Source organism: Dermacentor silvarum, chromosome 10, assembly GCF_013339745.2.
Source record: "Dermacentor silvarum isolate Dsil-2018 chromosome 10, BIME_Dsil_1.4, whole genome shotgun sequence".
NCBI lineage: Eukaryota > Metazoa > Arthropoda > Arachnida > Ixodida > Ixodidae > Dermacentor > Dermacentor silvarum.
Genome location: NC_051163.1, coordinates 149,019,224 through 149,036,060, shown reverse-complemented (window position 1 = coordinate 149,036,060; position 16,837 = coordinate 149,019,224). Strand labels below are relative to the sequence as shown.

Genomic DNA, 16,837 nt, shown 5'->3' with positions numbered 1-16,837 from the left:
TTCAAGTGAGCCAAATGATTTAACTTTCTCATTTAAGTAACTGTAGGCGGTGACATGGTTGCTTCGGACTACATGTCAAATCATAATTAACATATTCATACAAATGTACAGCAAAATTGTGAAATGGCGCTCGGGTGTTTGAAGCGCCGTTGAAACGGGTTTTCTGCTGAAATCCTCTAATCAGCATTATCTATCTTTCTCGAGCTGTGCGCGAAGCAAATATCATGCCTGCATGTGCACATCCGAACGCATTAACTGATAGATATAATTAAACACCAACATTTAGGAAATCCACACAGTTCAGAATGCTGGACAAGTGTTTCAGAAGGGGGCATTATTACTTGTAATGTATAGAAGGAAGCACGTGTATTTTTACCCGTCGTCGTTTATTCCCCAACTTTGTCAATTTATTAGGCGGCACCTCACCTGCAAAATTGAAATCAGCGCATTGTCATTTCAACTACTGAAGTTTAATTCTCAGTGGAATGCTCATTGGAACAGTTACACTATCGGCATACCACGGGAGCTGACTACGGGGAGCCCACAGCCTAACGGCTCCTGGACGGGGTCCATGGGTATGCTCCACCGCAACGTGAGTCGGCTGCGTGCTACTCAAGTTCATTGAACAATGGCTATAAAGGAAAGCATTCGAAGAAGAATATGAGCAGCGCAAATGGCAGGACAAGATGTTGTAAAAGGCAGCATAGTGCATGTGCTTATGAGGTTTTCCTAACGCATCACGAGTGGAAGCTACAAAGTGCTTTATAGCCATCGACCCAAATGTCCACAAATGGTCATCTGCATGACTGTTCTGGCGTAATCATAACTCTTAATCTGACAACGTTCTGAAAAATCCTGCAAAAATTGCAAAAAGAGTTATCTCAGAATGTAGAAAATGCTGTTCACGCGGTTAACAACACACCAGCGATTGTGCTGGCACATTTAACTTCACGGTACCGCACAGAAGTCAGCGCCTGCACTATACGCGCGCAACGTGAAGATCCTGCAAATCTCCGGCATCCTTGGGGCCAGACGAAAGACCATGCGTTCTGTTCTGCAACACGAGATTTCAGATTCAATACCAGGAAATTCACATTGATGGCAGTAGGCCACATAGACACCGCTTCATAATATGCCAGTGTGCGTCGGAGAAGTCCCGACTTCTAACTGCCTTCTGTCTTTAACGGTTCTTGTTCACCATACTGCGCCTAAAGCCTAGCATGAGCAACTGAGCAGATTCAATCTTCAAGAACAAGCACTGAGTGGTTCCTTCTGCGATATAGGAGAGCGACCTGGCTATGGGGCCATTCTTTCCTGCCACCGAACGTCTGGAGATTGCGCAGCCGTCAGCCGTCTTCTACCTGGAGGAACTACGCATCTTGGCAGGCCGAACGACAGCTCAAGAGAGCAGCGTCTTCGGATACATCATGGCCTTCGACTGGATGGTGCGTTGGCGGCAGGCAAACATATTCGATCTTTATTTTATATACGGTTCTGGGTGGAAAATAGCACGCAGTTTCTTCCCAACAGCCAGAGTGGTAGGCAGCAATTTTATAAACGCATGCTTATAGTTTGTTGCTGCGTTGCGTGGTTAAGCGCACTCGTTTCGATTACTTCACTGTTTGTCAGCATATTTAGGGAGAACGGAAAGTTTGATGTGGACGATATTCCGGAAAATGCCATGGTTCGGTTCGCGTACATGTTGAATGTGTAGGTTAAACGTCCTTCAAGTACTCGTACGGGTTGCAAAACTAAGGTTACCTCTTGAATTTCGCCATCCACTTTTATGAACCTACCTCAATTTCGCTTAAACTGTTGACAATATGCTTGACTCGTCTAAACTTTGATAGGACGTAATATAGCAATATAGCGTAATGTAGCATATGTATCGAATTGATATTAAGGTGCAATAAGTGATTTTGTGTGTATGGAGCGAGCGTATTGCGGCCTGTGGATCGGTATCGCTGCAGATAAAAATTATTTGTTGGGTACGGGGTCTTTCCTGTTTAATTATTTGTCTTCATCGGGCCTAAGTGGTGGTTCTGTTTGAGCAAAATAAATAAAAAATAGGTGCTTCTGCACCCAATCGTCGTATACACTGTAAGCGTTACATTTTTCAATTGAAGCACAGTGCAAAATGCCTATAAATGGTTCATGGTCACAGGCGTTGGTTACCTTCTACTGAGGTCTCTTCTCGCATGCTGGACCAGGCTGCACTTCGGACATTCCTCAACTTCAGTTTCCCCAGAGAAGGAAACGAATACGCGTATAGGTAACAAGTGAGCGTGGGTGTAAATAATTGCGTTCCGGGTGCGTACAATAACTTAACTGAGCGAATGTGATGATGTGTAAAACAGTAATTACGCTACAATTCAGCACGGAAATGTATGTATTCGGAGCAATGATCTGCACCGTTATACGGAACGAGCAAAATTATTGTGGTTTATAGCTATTTAAGGTAGGCGCGGAGACTTCGTGCATACTTCGGCAGAAGCAAACAAGCATAAGGCGATCGAAGCCAACATGTACCATCAAAAGGCTGAATTCCATTAAAAAAAAGAACATGAACACCAAGGATACGTAGCACAAGGCGCACAGAGAAGAGATAGAGTGGCCGCGAAATGCCTGCCAGCATCCTATGCAAAATGCGGTTTTTCTCTATTTAATTTGCGCGGTTCTGCCCGTTGCAGGTGTGGATGTTTCTGAGCGTAGCCCTGGTGATCGTGTCTTTGGTCACGGCTCTGTTCAATTCAATGCACGCGTCGAGAGAGGGACGGAGCTACTCTTTCTACGGCTTCTTTAGCGACGCCGTCTGGCAGTACCTGGAGAACCTCTTCTTCGAAGGTGAGCAGACCCCTTACTTTGCGTGCCTTTAGTCAAGAATTGGCACGCATTTGCATCAATAGTGGACGACCTTTTTTTAGCGTGTGTTATACACAGGATATGCCAGCTTCCTTTTTTTCCGCTCCCAGTTCTACCGTGTCTGTGTGCTCCTTTCTGAAGAGTAGGCAGGCGTTACTCCCCTTGCGGTGGCAGTTGACAGCCTGCTGCTTCCTCTCCATTTACTCTCTGTCAAGTACATACGTGTTTTCAAGCCAAATAATAATAATAATAATAATAATAATAATAATAATAATAATAATAATAATAATAATAATAATAATAATAATAATAATAATAATAATAATAATAATAATAATAACAACAACAACAACAACAACAACAACAACAACAACAACAACAATAGCTTACTGTGTCAAGGAACAGCACTGAAATATGGGCGCTAGTGCACAGAAAAACAAAAAGAAAGAGGTAGAAATGTAAAAGAACTACGTGCATGGAGGACACAGGCCCCGCGGCATTCAGAAACGATACATAATCTTGTAAGCAAGGCGTTATGTTACAACAGAGCCCTTAGTAAAGGTATAACGCTCTATGAATAAAGCGCGACACAAATTATTGCGCAAGGCATAGCGAGATGAAAACTGTTGAATATGATTCTTAAGGACGCCATAACTGTTTTCACATGCTTAAGGCACGCTCTCCATTCAACGAATAAACGTTCGTTTAATTATATTTAACTATTTCCCCGGATAATTGGCACACAAATAGTATGCCAACGGCAGAGGAGCAGAGATGTTCCAACACCCTAGGTCTCATGGTCGCATTTTGCGCCAGTATCTTTTTCAAGCAACTTTGCTAGCGTTAGCTCAGCCACTCTGCATACTGAAATTCAAAGCTTTGGAAAGAACGCTCCCACATCTGTGTAGTGTACATGCATGCAGCCATGCTATTTGACAAAAACAATGCTCAGTGCGCAGGTATAAACTTTGGAAAATAGTGATTGCGCACTTAGAATAACGCATCATTTGCCTACAGTGCTTAAGGTACACAAAGCTTATGATGTGCGTTTAAGAGAGTGCTTTGCAACACTTTACAGGGGCCACATACTGTGTTTCGCGTAATCTACCTGTCAATTGGCTCTGCAAAAGCCTTGTAGAACAGGCAGTGAGAAAAAGTAGGAGTCAATTTGTGCTTTATAACAGTTTGCTATAGCAAAATATCAAAATTATGTGACGAATAAGAATAGCTTACAGCGTGTATGGCAGCCACTATGAAGTCATTAACTACACCTTACCAGTATACGTGAAGTGGTATGCAATCAAGGCGCTCTACCGAAACTTATGCGGCTGAAACTTGAAGGTTAGCAACGGAACTTCAGGAAAGAAACTAAAAATGGTAGCACTCCGTGGATAGGAAGCAAAAGGTTGTAGCAGACATTCAAGTTGAAGTTCAGAGGAAACGGAGCTGCTCAAAATATGTCGCGCGTACAGCGGACAACCGTTTGTCTGTTAGGACAACAGATGGGATGCGCAGGGGCGGCAAGCACATCCAAGGGGAACGGAAGATTCGGCGGTGTGACGAGATTAAAAAATTATACGAATATAAAGGTTTCAATCGATGTAAGACAGGGATAATTGGAGATCGCCGAGGGAGGCTTTCGAACTACAATGGACACAGTATAGGCTGATGAAGAAAGTGATGTTGACAGAATTATGGGCGCCGAAGTTCCAGTGCCTGAACGCATTCTGCCCTGGAGCAACTTGTATTCGCTGATTAGAGCGTACATGAGCCTGCGTACAATCTCCAAGTTTTTCTAGGGCGCCAGAACGAATGGCCGGCACAGAGCGCTTGCGCCATCTGTCGGAGTCTGCCGGCAAACTTCTGGGCTTTAATTCACAAATATTTTCCTTCGCAAGTGCCCTTCGCCACTGGCTGGCCGTCTTAGCTAATTATATGTGCACGATCGCAATTGGCTGGAATTTCCTCTTACGGATACCTCTAGCGCAAGTGCTTTACGAGACCTGTTAATTGCTCATCTAACGGTGCCCGATTGGCAGGTTGCCGCTGGTCGCACCGCATTTCAGGGCCGTATAATGTAAGGGCCGTTTTCATGTTCCATTCGTGTTGCCCTTCGTTTTTGGCTGACACTATGCCAAGCACTCATTGTTGCCAATATCAGTCGTTATCTACGACGAGTGATAAGAAGCGAAAGAATAAAGGGGGAAGGGTGCTCAAGATAGTACGGCCTCTGCCAGCGAAGCCAGTCACTGCAACGAGCGATATGCCTTGAGAGCTTGGCGATAAGGCGCGCTTTCTCGTCACATCTTGTCGATGACTGAGGCTCGTCTGGCAGAGGGTGGAGTCTTCGATAAGAAGGAGCCGTGAAAGCCAATTGCCGAGCGAGAAGAGCGGGTATTGGCGGTCTCCTTGAGCGACTATGCATACGTAAAGCAGCTTTGACGAATCATAGTCGGTGACAACCTAATAAAAGTTTATAATTTTGTACGCTGCCCAACTCGAACACAATTTGCAGAGATTCACCAGCCAATTTGCTTATTTCCATGTCGTCAAGCGGTTTGGCTTGCTTAAAGCAGTTGTTTTCTTCGTACAGATCTGTGTTTGAGTCACTGGCTTTAGGATGAACACTGAACGTTTTGGCACATTTTATGGGTGATCCAGGAAAGGTATTTTGTAGCGATGTGTTATGCTTTATTCTATACTAGTCTTATCATCCACCGCTCACGGCCGGCTGATACCGTTGATAAGGTGAGCGAACCGTCGCTCTCACCACTGACCAAGCGCGAAAAGCACGAAAAGGCATTAAAACAACGATCTTTTATTTTCTAATTAGCTAAACATTTAGATTAGAAGAGCAAAGTGATTAACATGTAAGCGAACTCCAGCTGGCTCGGGTCAGAGGCGAAGTGCAGGTGCAGTGCGTTTTTGTGAAACTTGTACTGAATGTTTAGGTTGTCACCGAATATAATAGACTTCAGTAGACGGCGCATATTCATTTCCCTGTCACACGGTCAAATACGTATACTAAAGTGAATGCCCTTAGCTGTTAGTGTAATTGGCAATCGGAGTATCGTGTTTCAATCGCTGAACACTGAACATCCATAAGGTAGCACAGAGTAATGAAGCTTGACTATTTGCTTTGTGTAAGCATTATATATAATCACGCTTATGAACAAAACCTCTGGTGACTCCACGAGCAAGATATACGTGAAGAACAGGTTCACTCAGCGTGTACACTTACGTGAGATGTCCCCAAACCGTATGTCAAACGGAATGCGCCCGCCCATGCTTTTGGTCTTCAAGATTGCATTTGAAGCGAATTAAGGGACCAACTACATTCTCTACGCTTGCTCAGCTCACTACCTTTAAACTTTGAACTAGTATGCCCATTTAAATGTGTGTCTGGAGTCATTCAAAATCTCCCCTGCACACCTAACACTGGACGAACGGGGGACAGACCTGCAATGCACAAATAGTTAGTGACCCATTTTTCTCATGAAAGACAATGTCTTCGTTTCAAGGCAGTGAAACTACAGATTTTTTTTTTCACTGGCAAATTTTTATGAAGTCCATAATGCCTGCAACACTGAAATGACATGCGTATGCTGTTGGTGAAGAGAGCGTTATAAAAGCCGACGCTGTTCAAAACGAATCCCTCCTCTGTAGCGTCGGCGCAGGTTCCTTCGCTTGGCGGTGAGCGCCTGCTGAGCGCGGCCTGGTGGCTGGCCGCCCTTGTGCTGATGAACGCCTTCTGTGGCCACATGCGCGCCTGCCTCATGATCAAGTCTGAGGTGGAGAAGATCGAGAGTGTGCGCCACCTGGTTAGCAGACCACACACCCTGCCTCACATGTGGCTCGGCACCTCGTACGTCGCCATGGTCGCCGTGAGTGTCATTTTTAATGCATTAGCATTAGGAGTAGCAAAGTTGAAAGAAAAGTGCATGTGTGTGAAGCCCCGCTCTATACAACCAAAACCTGGCTGTCCGGCGTGCCCGCAACCGGGCCGGTGGGCTATGTAGAGGTCGCCTTGGGCAAGTGGCCATAAGGTGGCGCTACAAGGTGGCGCTACAAGCCTGAGAGATCAAAATTCAGCATAGAAAGCTTTTATTGGAAAAAGGCAGCAGAAAATGTCCCTAACAACACGGCAGCAGGACCCGATGAAATCCCAATACAGCTAATCAAAAACCTCGGTCCAAAAAGCAAGGCACTGCTGACTAATGCCATAGAGCAAGTGATTAGAACAAAGAATATTCCCGTTGGATGGCGTGAAAGCAAGATGAATCTTATCTACAAAGGCAAAGGAGATAAGGATAAGACGAGCTCGTACAGGCCAGTTACAGTAACGTCGGTGATATATAGAATGGCAATGCAAGCCATAAAATTAGAACTGTCGAAGTGGGTGGAGGAAAACGGTGTATTGGGGGAACTACAGAATGGGTTCAGGCCAGGCAGACGCTTAGAAGACAATATGTTTGTACTAACTCAGTGCATAGAGATTTCAGTAGCTCAGAAAAGACCTTTATGGATAGCATTTCTAGATATTAAAGGAGCTTATGACAACGTAGACAGGGAATTGTTGTGGGATATTCTTCAATACGAAGGCATAGATGACGATTTCGTGGAGCTGCTGAGGGAGATATATCGAGACAACCAAGTACAAGTGGCATGGGAAGGCCGAAAAGGAAATGAAATGGTGGGAATTCACCAAGGATTGAAGCAAGGATGCCCTCTGTCACCATTGTTGTTCACGCTTTACGTCAAGGGCATAGAAAGACGACTGGAAAACAGCGAATTAGGTTTTGATTTATCCTACATGCGTAATGGACAAATGGTGCAACAGAAGATCCCTGGACTGATGTACGCAGACGACATTGTGCTACTAGCGGACAATAAAAAAGATTTACAGATACTTGCGAATATCTGTGGGAACGCAGCGACAAATCTAGGCCTTAAGTTTAGCACAGAGAAATCAGGGATTATGATCTTTAATGAGCACACGAGTAACTTCGTGGTGTCAATTCAACAGCAAGTAATACCCATAGTGAAGCAATATAAGTACCTCGGCGTACACATAAACGAAGGAAAGAATTACTCAAGCAACCACCAAGATAATCTGAAAATAAAGGGGAAGCGGAATGCAGCATTAATGAAACACAGAGCACTGTGGGGCCACAATAAGTATGAGGTGGTGCGTGGAATCTGGAAAGGAGTAATGGTGCCAGCGCTAACATTCGCAAATGCCATTATATGCTTAAAATCGGATATATTGGCGGGTTTGGAAGTTAACCAAAGATCAGTAGGCCGGTTGGCTTTGAGAGCACACGGTAATACGACAAATGAGGCAGTGCATGGAGACATGGGTTGGGCCTCTTTTGAAGTCAGAGAAGCACAAAGCAAAATTAGTTTTGAAGAAAGGCTCAGGAACATGGATGAAAATAAATGGGCGGCTAAAGTGCACAAGTATCTCTACATGAAAAGCGTGGACACAGAATGGAGGAAGAGGTCAAGGAAGTTGGCAACCAAGTACAGGATAATCGAAACTGTAAATAGACAACCAGGGGTCATCAGAAAGAAAGTGAGAGAAATAGAGACCGTGAATTGGATGCAAAGAATGGAAACGAAAAGGACAATGGAGATTTACAAGAATGAGAAGAAAGAAATTAGAAGGGAAAATCTGTACGATAACACAAAGGGCAGTGCCTTGCTATTTGAGGCTCGAGCCGGTTGCCTAAGGACGAAAACATATCGGAACAAATATTCGGAATTAGATGAGACATGTGTATGCTGCAGTAAAGATCCAGAGACCACTCAGCACATCCTAATGGAATGCGACGGGATCCACCCAGCGAGAACCGTAGGTAACGTGCAACTCCCAGAAGCGCTTGGGTTTAAAGTGGAAGGAAACATAAACAGATCAGCCGTAGAGATCAGCAAGAGACGATTAGAGTACTGGTGGAAAAAAAGTAGGGAAAAGATGGATGCGACCTGATCTCTTAAAATCATAGGCAGCGGTACAAGGTAAATTTTTGAAAAAGAAAAATAATAATAGGTATACAAAAATGCAAGATAAAGAACATGTATAGTATACCTGATTAAATCAAGCAGGCTAGGTGACTATTTGTCGCCGCCCCGTTTCAAAGGGGATGCCAATAAATCATCATCATCATCATCAATATAAGGGGCTTTGGGGGAGTGGGAATAAAGTTTCGTTTTTGGCTTCCGCTTGCCAGTATAGTCCACCTCGTACATCGGTGACTCGCCCGCAGGTTCGGGCAAGGTTACAGAAGGCAGCAACGCAGGCAACTGGCTATCTTTGCACACAAGGCCTAACCATCTCGACAGAAAAATGTGCGTTAGTCGCTTTTACGCGAAAAGCGATGTCTGGTTATCCAGTGTGCATCAATGGCCAGCGTATCTCCTACAAGAGAAATCATCGGTTTTTGGGTGTCTTTGTTGACCGAGACCTCTCCTGGAGCCCTCAGGTTGCCCACTTGAAGAAGAAGCTCACATCTATGGTTCACGTTTTCAAATTCATCGCCGGTAAAGCGTGGGGATCATCAGTGAGCTCTATGCTACAGTTGTACCGAGCGCTTTTTATCGGCTTCCTACGCTATAGCTCTCCCGTGCTTGCTAAAACATGCAGATCAAATCTTCGAGCCCTTCAGAGCGTGCAAGCACAGGCATTACGTGTTTGCCTCGGCCTTCCGCGGAGCGCCTCAACAGCAGGAACAGTTATCACGGCTCAAGACCATCCGATCACGACTTACATGACCATCGACACGCTTAGGGCCCATATTCGCCACGTTTCACGGGTGCAATCAAGCTCTCTTGCCTCCCTGCCAGAACGACGACCACAGGCGTCATTTTCCAACGTGGTCAACATTCATAGTGCCTCCCTACCATCGGGGTTCACACCCTCGACACGTTCACCATCAGCGTTGTGGTGTTTAAAACAACCTGAAGTGCGCCTTTACGTTCCAGGAATAAGAAAAAAGACGGACATGCCCACTTTGGCCTTGAAGCAAGCAGCTCTCGATTGCTTGCACTCTTTCTACTCTGACTGGATCCACATATATACGGATGGCTCTTCCACTCAGACCAGCTCCACCGGCGCAGTGGTTATACCATCACGATCAATGAGCATCACATACAAGACTTCTCACGTGACATCATCGACCGCTTCGGAGCTTGTTGCCCTCCGAGGTGCCATTGATTATATTAACAACCAACCGGCTAATCGGTGGGTAATATTATGCGATTCAAAGGCGGCCCTACAATGTCTTTTGTCAGCTCTCCGTCGCGGGTCCTGCGAACAACTCGTCTCGGAGATACGAGAAATGCACCACCATACGATCGCAAAAGGACACGACGTCGTGTTTCAGTGGCTGCCGAGTCATTGCGGCATCACCGGCAACGACATCGCCGACGAAGCTGCTAGGAAAGCACACGAAGGAGCAAATATTGTTTCTGTACCTTTGTCGAGGACTGACGCAGCCCAACATCTAAGCAAGCTAGCGCAAACTATGACATTGGAGAAGTGGCATACAACTGAATTCGCCCAACATTGGTTGCATTCTCTCGACCCATTTATGCAGCTGCGGCTGTTGCCTGGATTTCCGCGAAATGAGGAGACAATGCTGTGCCGCTTACGCTTGGGTGTTGCATTCACCAATGCTTACACGTGTTTGATTGGAATGGCTGATAGCGCCGAGTGTAATGCCTGTGGTGTCGATGAGACTATAGAACACCTACTATGCTACTGTCCATCTTTTCAAAGCGAAAGACATAACCTCTGCAACGTTCTCAATAGGCTAGATAGAAGACCGTTCACTTTGAGCAAGGTCTTGGAACCATGGCCTCGAATATCACAGCTGCAAAAGGCCACAAAAGCGCTGCTGCGATTTTTAAAAACGACAGGACTGAGTGACCGTCTATGACCCGGACTGAGTGATAATCAGTGATAGAACAGAGATCTGTTGCTACGTCGGCGATATCAAGAGTGAACTTTCTATTCTTCTCTTAATCTCTCTCTCCCCTTTTTCCTTCCCCCAGTGTAGGGTAGCCAACCGGGCTCAGTCCTGGTTAACCTCCCTGCCTTTCATTAAATCATTTTCTCTCTCTCTCTCTCTCTCAGTCCATCGGGACCGGCAGGCTGGACCTGCCGGTCACGACGTGGGACTAGGCGGGTGCGCGACGAGTTCGCGTCCTCGCCGGACCTTCAATTAAGTTAATTCACTCACTCAGTTCACGTGGTAGAGCTAGGGAGAAGATAGGAGATCGTCTATATACATATATATAGGTCACTTGGTAGAGCTAAGGAGAAGATGGAAGAGCGTCTATGTATATATATATATGAGAGGCGGGAGGATAAGGGGGTGGGAACATATATATATATATATATATATATATATATATATATATATATATATATATATATATAGACGCTCTCCCATCTTCACCCTAGCTCTACCACGTGACCTTAGTGAGTGAGTGCGTGAGTGAATTATTATATATAGGTACCAAGAGAAGGGAAGCGCAGTCGAGGCCAGCAGAAAACTAGGTGGGGTAATGAAATTAGGAAACTTACCGGTGTAAATTCGAATCAGCGAGCGCAAGACATGGGTTATTGGAGATCGGAGGGAGAGGCCTTCGTCTTGCAGGGGATATAAATATAGGCTGATGATGTTATATATATATATATATATATATATATATATATATATATATATATATATATAGGGGAACAGATGGGCCGCGCAGGAAAGAGAAGACGAAGAAAAATTGGCTGTGACTTAACTCAGTCAGTAGTGAGAGGTACGGTTAATCTTATTGTTTAGCTTGATTCTCTCTAGAGTTACATCTTTATCGTTTAGCTTCGTACGTCTGAGTGTTTAGGTTTGATCGTTACCTCTCGTTATGTTATGGTTACATTAAAGACTAGATATTTTTAAAGGATAACGCATTTATTTTGAAAGTCTTCATCTTGTTGTTTCTCAATTGCCACAAAGACGGCCCGACCCGGTGGTCGGTGAGGCGGGAGGATAAGGGGGTGGGAACACGTTTCGGGTGCTATCCTCATCTGAATCCACTCGCCTGGCCGCTTAGTACTTACGACGCTTCTCGAGGCGTGCGGCTCGTTCTTCCTCCGTCTCCTCGGCTCGCTGCCTCCTCTTGGTTTCGTTTCGACGACGAAGCCTGGCTTCTTTCCGTCTCTCCGACTCACTTTCCATATCTGCCGACGAATCCCACCGAGCCACCTCTTCTATATATACGATGCAACGCCGGCTCCTCCTCTGTTATTGCAACGTGGTTTCACCGACTCCTCCTCTGACGTCATACCAGATGGCGCGGCGAGCGGCACTGCTAGCTGCGGCGATTGCTAGGCAACGGCTCAGCTCGCGGTGCAGCCACCGGCCACTGCTAAACGGCGAGAATACGACCAATGTAGCTCTCGCTACAATAAAGGAGTGTTCGGGTGACCATATTTGTCTCGTCCGCAACCTCCTGCTCGCGTCACACAAGTCGACAGGATAAAGACCTGGCAGCCACCGCATCGTGCTCACATCATCATGCAAGTATTAAACACCACGCCGTGAAATCCGAGCGCCGAAATCCACCACCAACACCGAACAGCGTCACGACCACATAATCGAAAGCCTTGGACGCCCAAGTACACCGGATCAGCGGACGATGGACCAGTGGATGACTGGTTCCGCATCTTCGAGCTCCACGCATCCGTTGCATCATGGTCGGAACGGGATATGGTCGTGAACTTCAATGAATACGTCACCGGTGAGGCACTTTGCTTCTACCTCATGCACATCTTTGAAAATAACGAATCGTGGGAGAGAATCAAAGAAGAGATGATTAGTCGATTTCAAGCATGTGTTGCAGACCCCTTCATTATCCAACAGCTAGAGACATTTCAACTGGGTCGCCGCAGTCATCCGCAGCCCCCACTTAGTAATCATCATCAGTGCCAAACAAGGTCTCGTATGAGGAGATGATCGATGAGTTTCTCATGTCATGATCCTCGCGAGAAGACGACGCGCAATCGCATGCCTAGCATGTTGATGACTACCACAGAGCCATCTTTACTATCCACGCTCTCGACACGCCGCAGGAATCACGTCTCTAAAGCATCTGACGCGTTGACACCATTGTCTTGTATACGTGGGTTAACACACTCGAGAAAGGTTACCCAACCGAAAATCTGTTGGTCTTGCGCTTGCATTATGTTTCATAACATTCATACTTGCTCAAGGTAGCTATACACTTTATGTAAAAATGGTTCTCAATTGTACCTGAGAAATCTAAACAACTTAGTGCAATGAATGAGAAAAACTTCTTTCGAGTGTACCCTTTAGTGCTATTACAGGAATTGAAGAAAAGCAAGATGCGTTTTTTATATTCATTCTCTCCTTCTATCAACTTCTATTACCTTTGCCCCTTTACCCCATACAGGGCTGCCAGCCGGCACTTCCACTGGTTAATTTTCTTGTATTTCTCTCTCATTTTCGTCATTGTCCTCCTTCTCCTCTTGTAAATGCAGCACTCCTTCTCTCGCAGCATTCGACCAACCCCGAGCTCCGTCAGATTGGTCGCGTGGTGCGAGACCGGGGCACGGCCGTTCCCGCCTCCGTGCTCTACGGCCCGCCCCTGCTGCGGCGGGTGGTCCGGGGTCGCGCCGCCGTCATCAGCGACGGCACCTCGCTCGTGTTCCGCATCTCGTCCGTGTGCCAGTCGTACGAGGGCGCCGAGTTCTACCTGGCCCGCGAGGGACTCGTCTCCCACCCGCTGAACAGCTTCGCCCGCAAGGACATCGACCCGGTGCTGTTCAGGGACATCAACAAGGTGTACGTATGTCGTTCAATATACCTGAAGTGGTCCTCGTTACGCTGGCAGCTATGGCGCTCCGCTCATGAGCACCAGGTCGCAAGTTTGATTCCATGCCGCGGCATGGAATCGAACTGCTGCGATTGTTCTAGTTGAATCTACTGCCGAGCTTCTAGATCTATTTGCATCTACTGTTCTGCTTGAATCTACTGCTGAGCGTGTATGTGTTGGCCTGAACGGAACGAACAGTAAACGCCAAGCTAACGTTAACCAATATTTAACTGGGTGCCGATTAAGCCGACGGTTTCTTGTCGGGCCGATGTCGGGCACCTTCGAGGTGCGGCGCCGGCAGCGCCACTGGCGGAGCTCCTTGCGTGCTGTTTCGCGCCAACGTGTCGCCAACGCCTAAGTTACAAGACGTGTCCGAGGAGTTCCGTGCTATCGCTGTCAGTGCATCTGTGTTAGGTTCATCTGTGTTAGGTTCAGTGCATCTGTGCCAAACCTTTTGTGAAGTTGTTGTGAAGCCCTCTCGGACATAGTGCGGTGGGAAACAACAAAGACGCCAAACGTCAACGAATGGATCACTGAGCTTCAGCATGTTTGGTTACATTGAGAGCCAGGGCCACTCGAAAATGCGCCCACGATAACAGCTTGTTCATTATGGCCTGGTTGGTACCCATCTTGGCAAACAGCAGAATTTGAACAGCGCGGCAGAGGACAGAGAAGATAATCTGTGCTCTGTTTTGTGCCTCCTTGCTTGGCTTTATGTCGCGGTGTTCAAAAATTCTGCTGTTTGAGCCCACGATGTCTAATCCATAGAAATGTTGAGATGCCCGACTGCTGCTTTGCTCAATGGCCATCGTCACGAGTGGGGCTCGCTAATACTGCAAGGCCTACTTTTAAGAAAATGTACGGCGCACTGTTAAAGAGAACACCCTAATGTACGTCTCTTAATTTGCTGGCGCTCTAGCTCCAAGTGCCGGTTTACAACGGTGTGAAAAGGTGGCAGCATTGCCACCCACAAGGCAAGGGCTGGAAAGGCGTGAAATTGTGCACTTATCTAAATAAAAAATTGACCAGCCCTTCCCCTGTCGAGAAAAGGGGTTAAGCGAAATGGGAAGCTTGTCGTGTGTGTCTCTGACCTTGGTCAGGGTAACGTATAAAGTTCACGAAATGTCACGGTAATAAAACAAACATTTATTAAATGTATACATCAAGGGAAGGAAACGTACAAAGCAACGGAAGGAAAAGTTGCACGAAAGGGAAACAAAAGTAGAAGGTAAGGGAACGGAAAGTAGTAGGAAAGGGAAGGGAAAGTACTATGTCAAGTACACACACCGCAACCTTTGCTTACCCCCATTTTCTTGGCAGGGAAAGGGCTGGTGATTTTCTTTTCTTTCTCTCTCTCTTTCTTTCTCTGTTTATATCTCTTTTTTGTCCCTGGTATGTGCCATTGGGCTTGGACCCTTTCTGCACTATCGCCAGGATCGGCCCAGTTTTCCGCGTGACACTGCCACCACCAACTGAAGTAATTCAATTAATGAATTACTTCAATAAATTTTAATTAATTGTCATAGAAAGCAAATGGGAGTGTTTCTGAGTTTTACACTTATTTGAATAACGAAATAGGAGTTGTACACAAGCTTGAGCGTCCTAACCTTCAGAGCGTTTCAGGGTGGTCACCGGCGGGCCTGCACTTTCGCAGAATCCGACGCCTGGTGGAGGCCGGTCTGGTCAACTACTGGTGGATCCGCGCCACGGGCGACGTGAGCCGCTGCGGTGGATCGTCCGCCTCATCGGGTCCCGAACAAGTGGCGTCCACGCTGGCCTTCGCCGATGTTTTCGGAGTGTTCGTGCTGTGGCTTGCTTGCGCCGGAATATCGTGCCTCGTGTTCCTCTCCGAGCTGTGCAAGCCGCGCACCGACGATATGTTCAAGAAGAAGCTCACCGCCATCGCCGCCGCGAGGGCGCGCCGCAGGCGGCAAGCACTCCGGCTACGGCGGTCGTAAACGCAGTCGCCAGACGGAGATGTCTTTAGGCGCAGTAGTCGTCGAAATGCGATGACAGTAATCGCAGGTCTCGCGTGAGCAGTTTTCCTTTCCTCTCGATGCGACAGGCACTGAAAGGGGTCGGCGTATAGCGGCTCTCTCAGTCAAGAATTTAGTACTTTGACATTCTAAGTAAGTGTCCAGAGCAAGAATGGTCACAATAAAGAACGTTTTGGCAGGCCTTCCTTAAACGGATGGTGAATAGGCTTGCTTGGCAGCCAACCTACAGCGTGCTACTTCAGGTGGCAGCGATGAGCGATGAACGCATACGCGCAGTGAGCGTCACAGATAGCACAACCCATACAAAACGCGCAACATTAAACACACCTCGTTGAGACCAATGTCAATCAAAAAAAGATTCAAGGGGGTATGGTAGGGTAAATCGACTAAAAACCGATTTTTTGACAAGGCCAAAGCACTCTGTCTTTGGCCTTGTCTGAGGCAGAACTAACACATCTTAACCGTAATATTTCGGGGGAAATTTAATCGGTGTCTCACTCTTTTTGGCCATGCGCAGTGATTGTACCTTTTTTTCTTTAGATATGTTTTCTTTAGACTGTAAAAAATATGCACGTACGGCCTACGACCAAAGATTAGCATATAGAATGACTAACTGAACCCCTTTTCGGCGCTCGAGGTCGGACCGCAATAAATGACCCCGTATCAATTACTCCGCATTCTGTTACGCAAAGAAGGCAGAAACTTCAATGCAATGTTGCGCTGCAGTTTACTCTTTTTTATTGCGATAGCAATTGTATGGACACTTCAACCGGATTTCTGCCGTCGGCGTCGCCGTCGTCGTCGCCGTCGCCGTGAGGTTCCGTATAGATTCCAAGGGCGATGTCGCCGCGCGCCGTATGCGCGAGCGAAAGCGCGCGGGGGACGCGCGCTATCACAGAGGGCGAACTCCCCCGCGCGCTATCACGGAGAGCGAACGCTCGGCGGAAAGCAAAACGCGACCGTCGCGTGGGGGTATGGGAGGGAGGGAGGGAGGCGGGGCGGCGCTGTGCTCCGGCACCAAAGGCTTATCTTGCCACTCAATCTCCCACGCGAAAGCAACAAAGCGGGAAGAGGGGGGGAGGGGGCAGCTC

At 46.9% G+C, this 16,837-nt stretch overlaps 1 protein-coding gene across 1 annotated transcript; it reads left to right on the top strand.

The window, feature by feature from the left end:
- The first annotated feature begins 439 nt into the window (after positions 1-439).
- LOC119466209 (glutamate receptor ionotropic, delta-2) lies at positions 440-16,107 on the top strand. Its single transcript, XM_049657800.1, has 5 exons — positions 440-1,445; positions 2,691-2,844; positions 6,529-6,746; positions 13,432-13,718; positions 15,404-16,107. Exons 1-5 carry the CDS (start codon positions 1,299-1,301, stop codon positions 15,705-15,707), a joined length of 1,110 nt encoding a protein of 369 aa, XP_049513757.1. The 5' UTR covers positions 440-1,298; the 3' UTR covers positions 15,708-16,107.
- Positions 16,108-16,837: the final 730 nt, after the last annotated feature.

Excerpts from the sequence above, each read along its gene's own strand:
- LOC119466209 (XM_049657800.1), top strand. The coding sequence starts at position 1,299 with ATGGGGCCATTCTTTCCTGCCACCGAACGTCTGGAGATTGCGCAGCCG. Across the intron at positions 2,845-6,528 it reads GGAGAACCTCTTCTTCGAAG|CGTCGGCGCAGGTTCCTTCG; the intron begins GTGAGCAGACCC and ends CCTCCTCTGTAG. Across the intron at positions 6,747-13,431 it reads CGTACGTCGCCATGGTCGCC|CATTCGACCAACCCCGAGCT; the intron begins GTGAGTGTCATT and ends CTTCTCTCGCAG.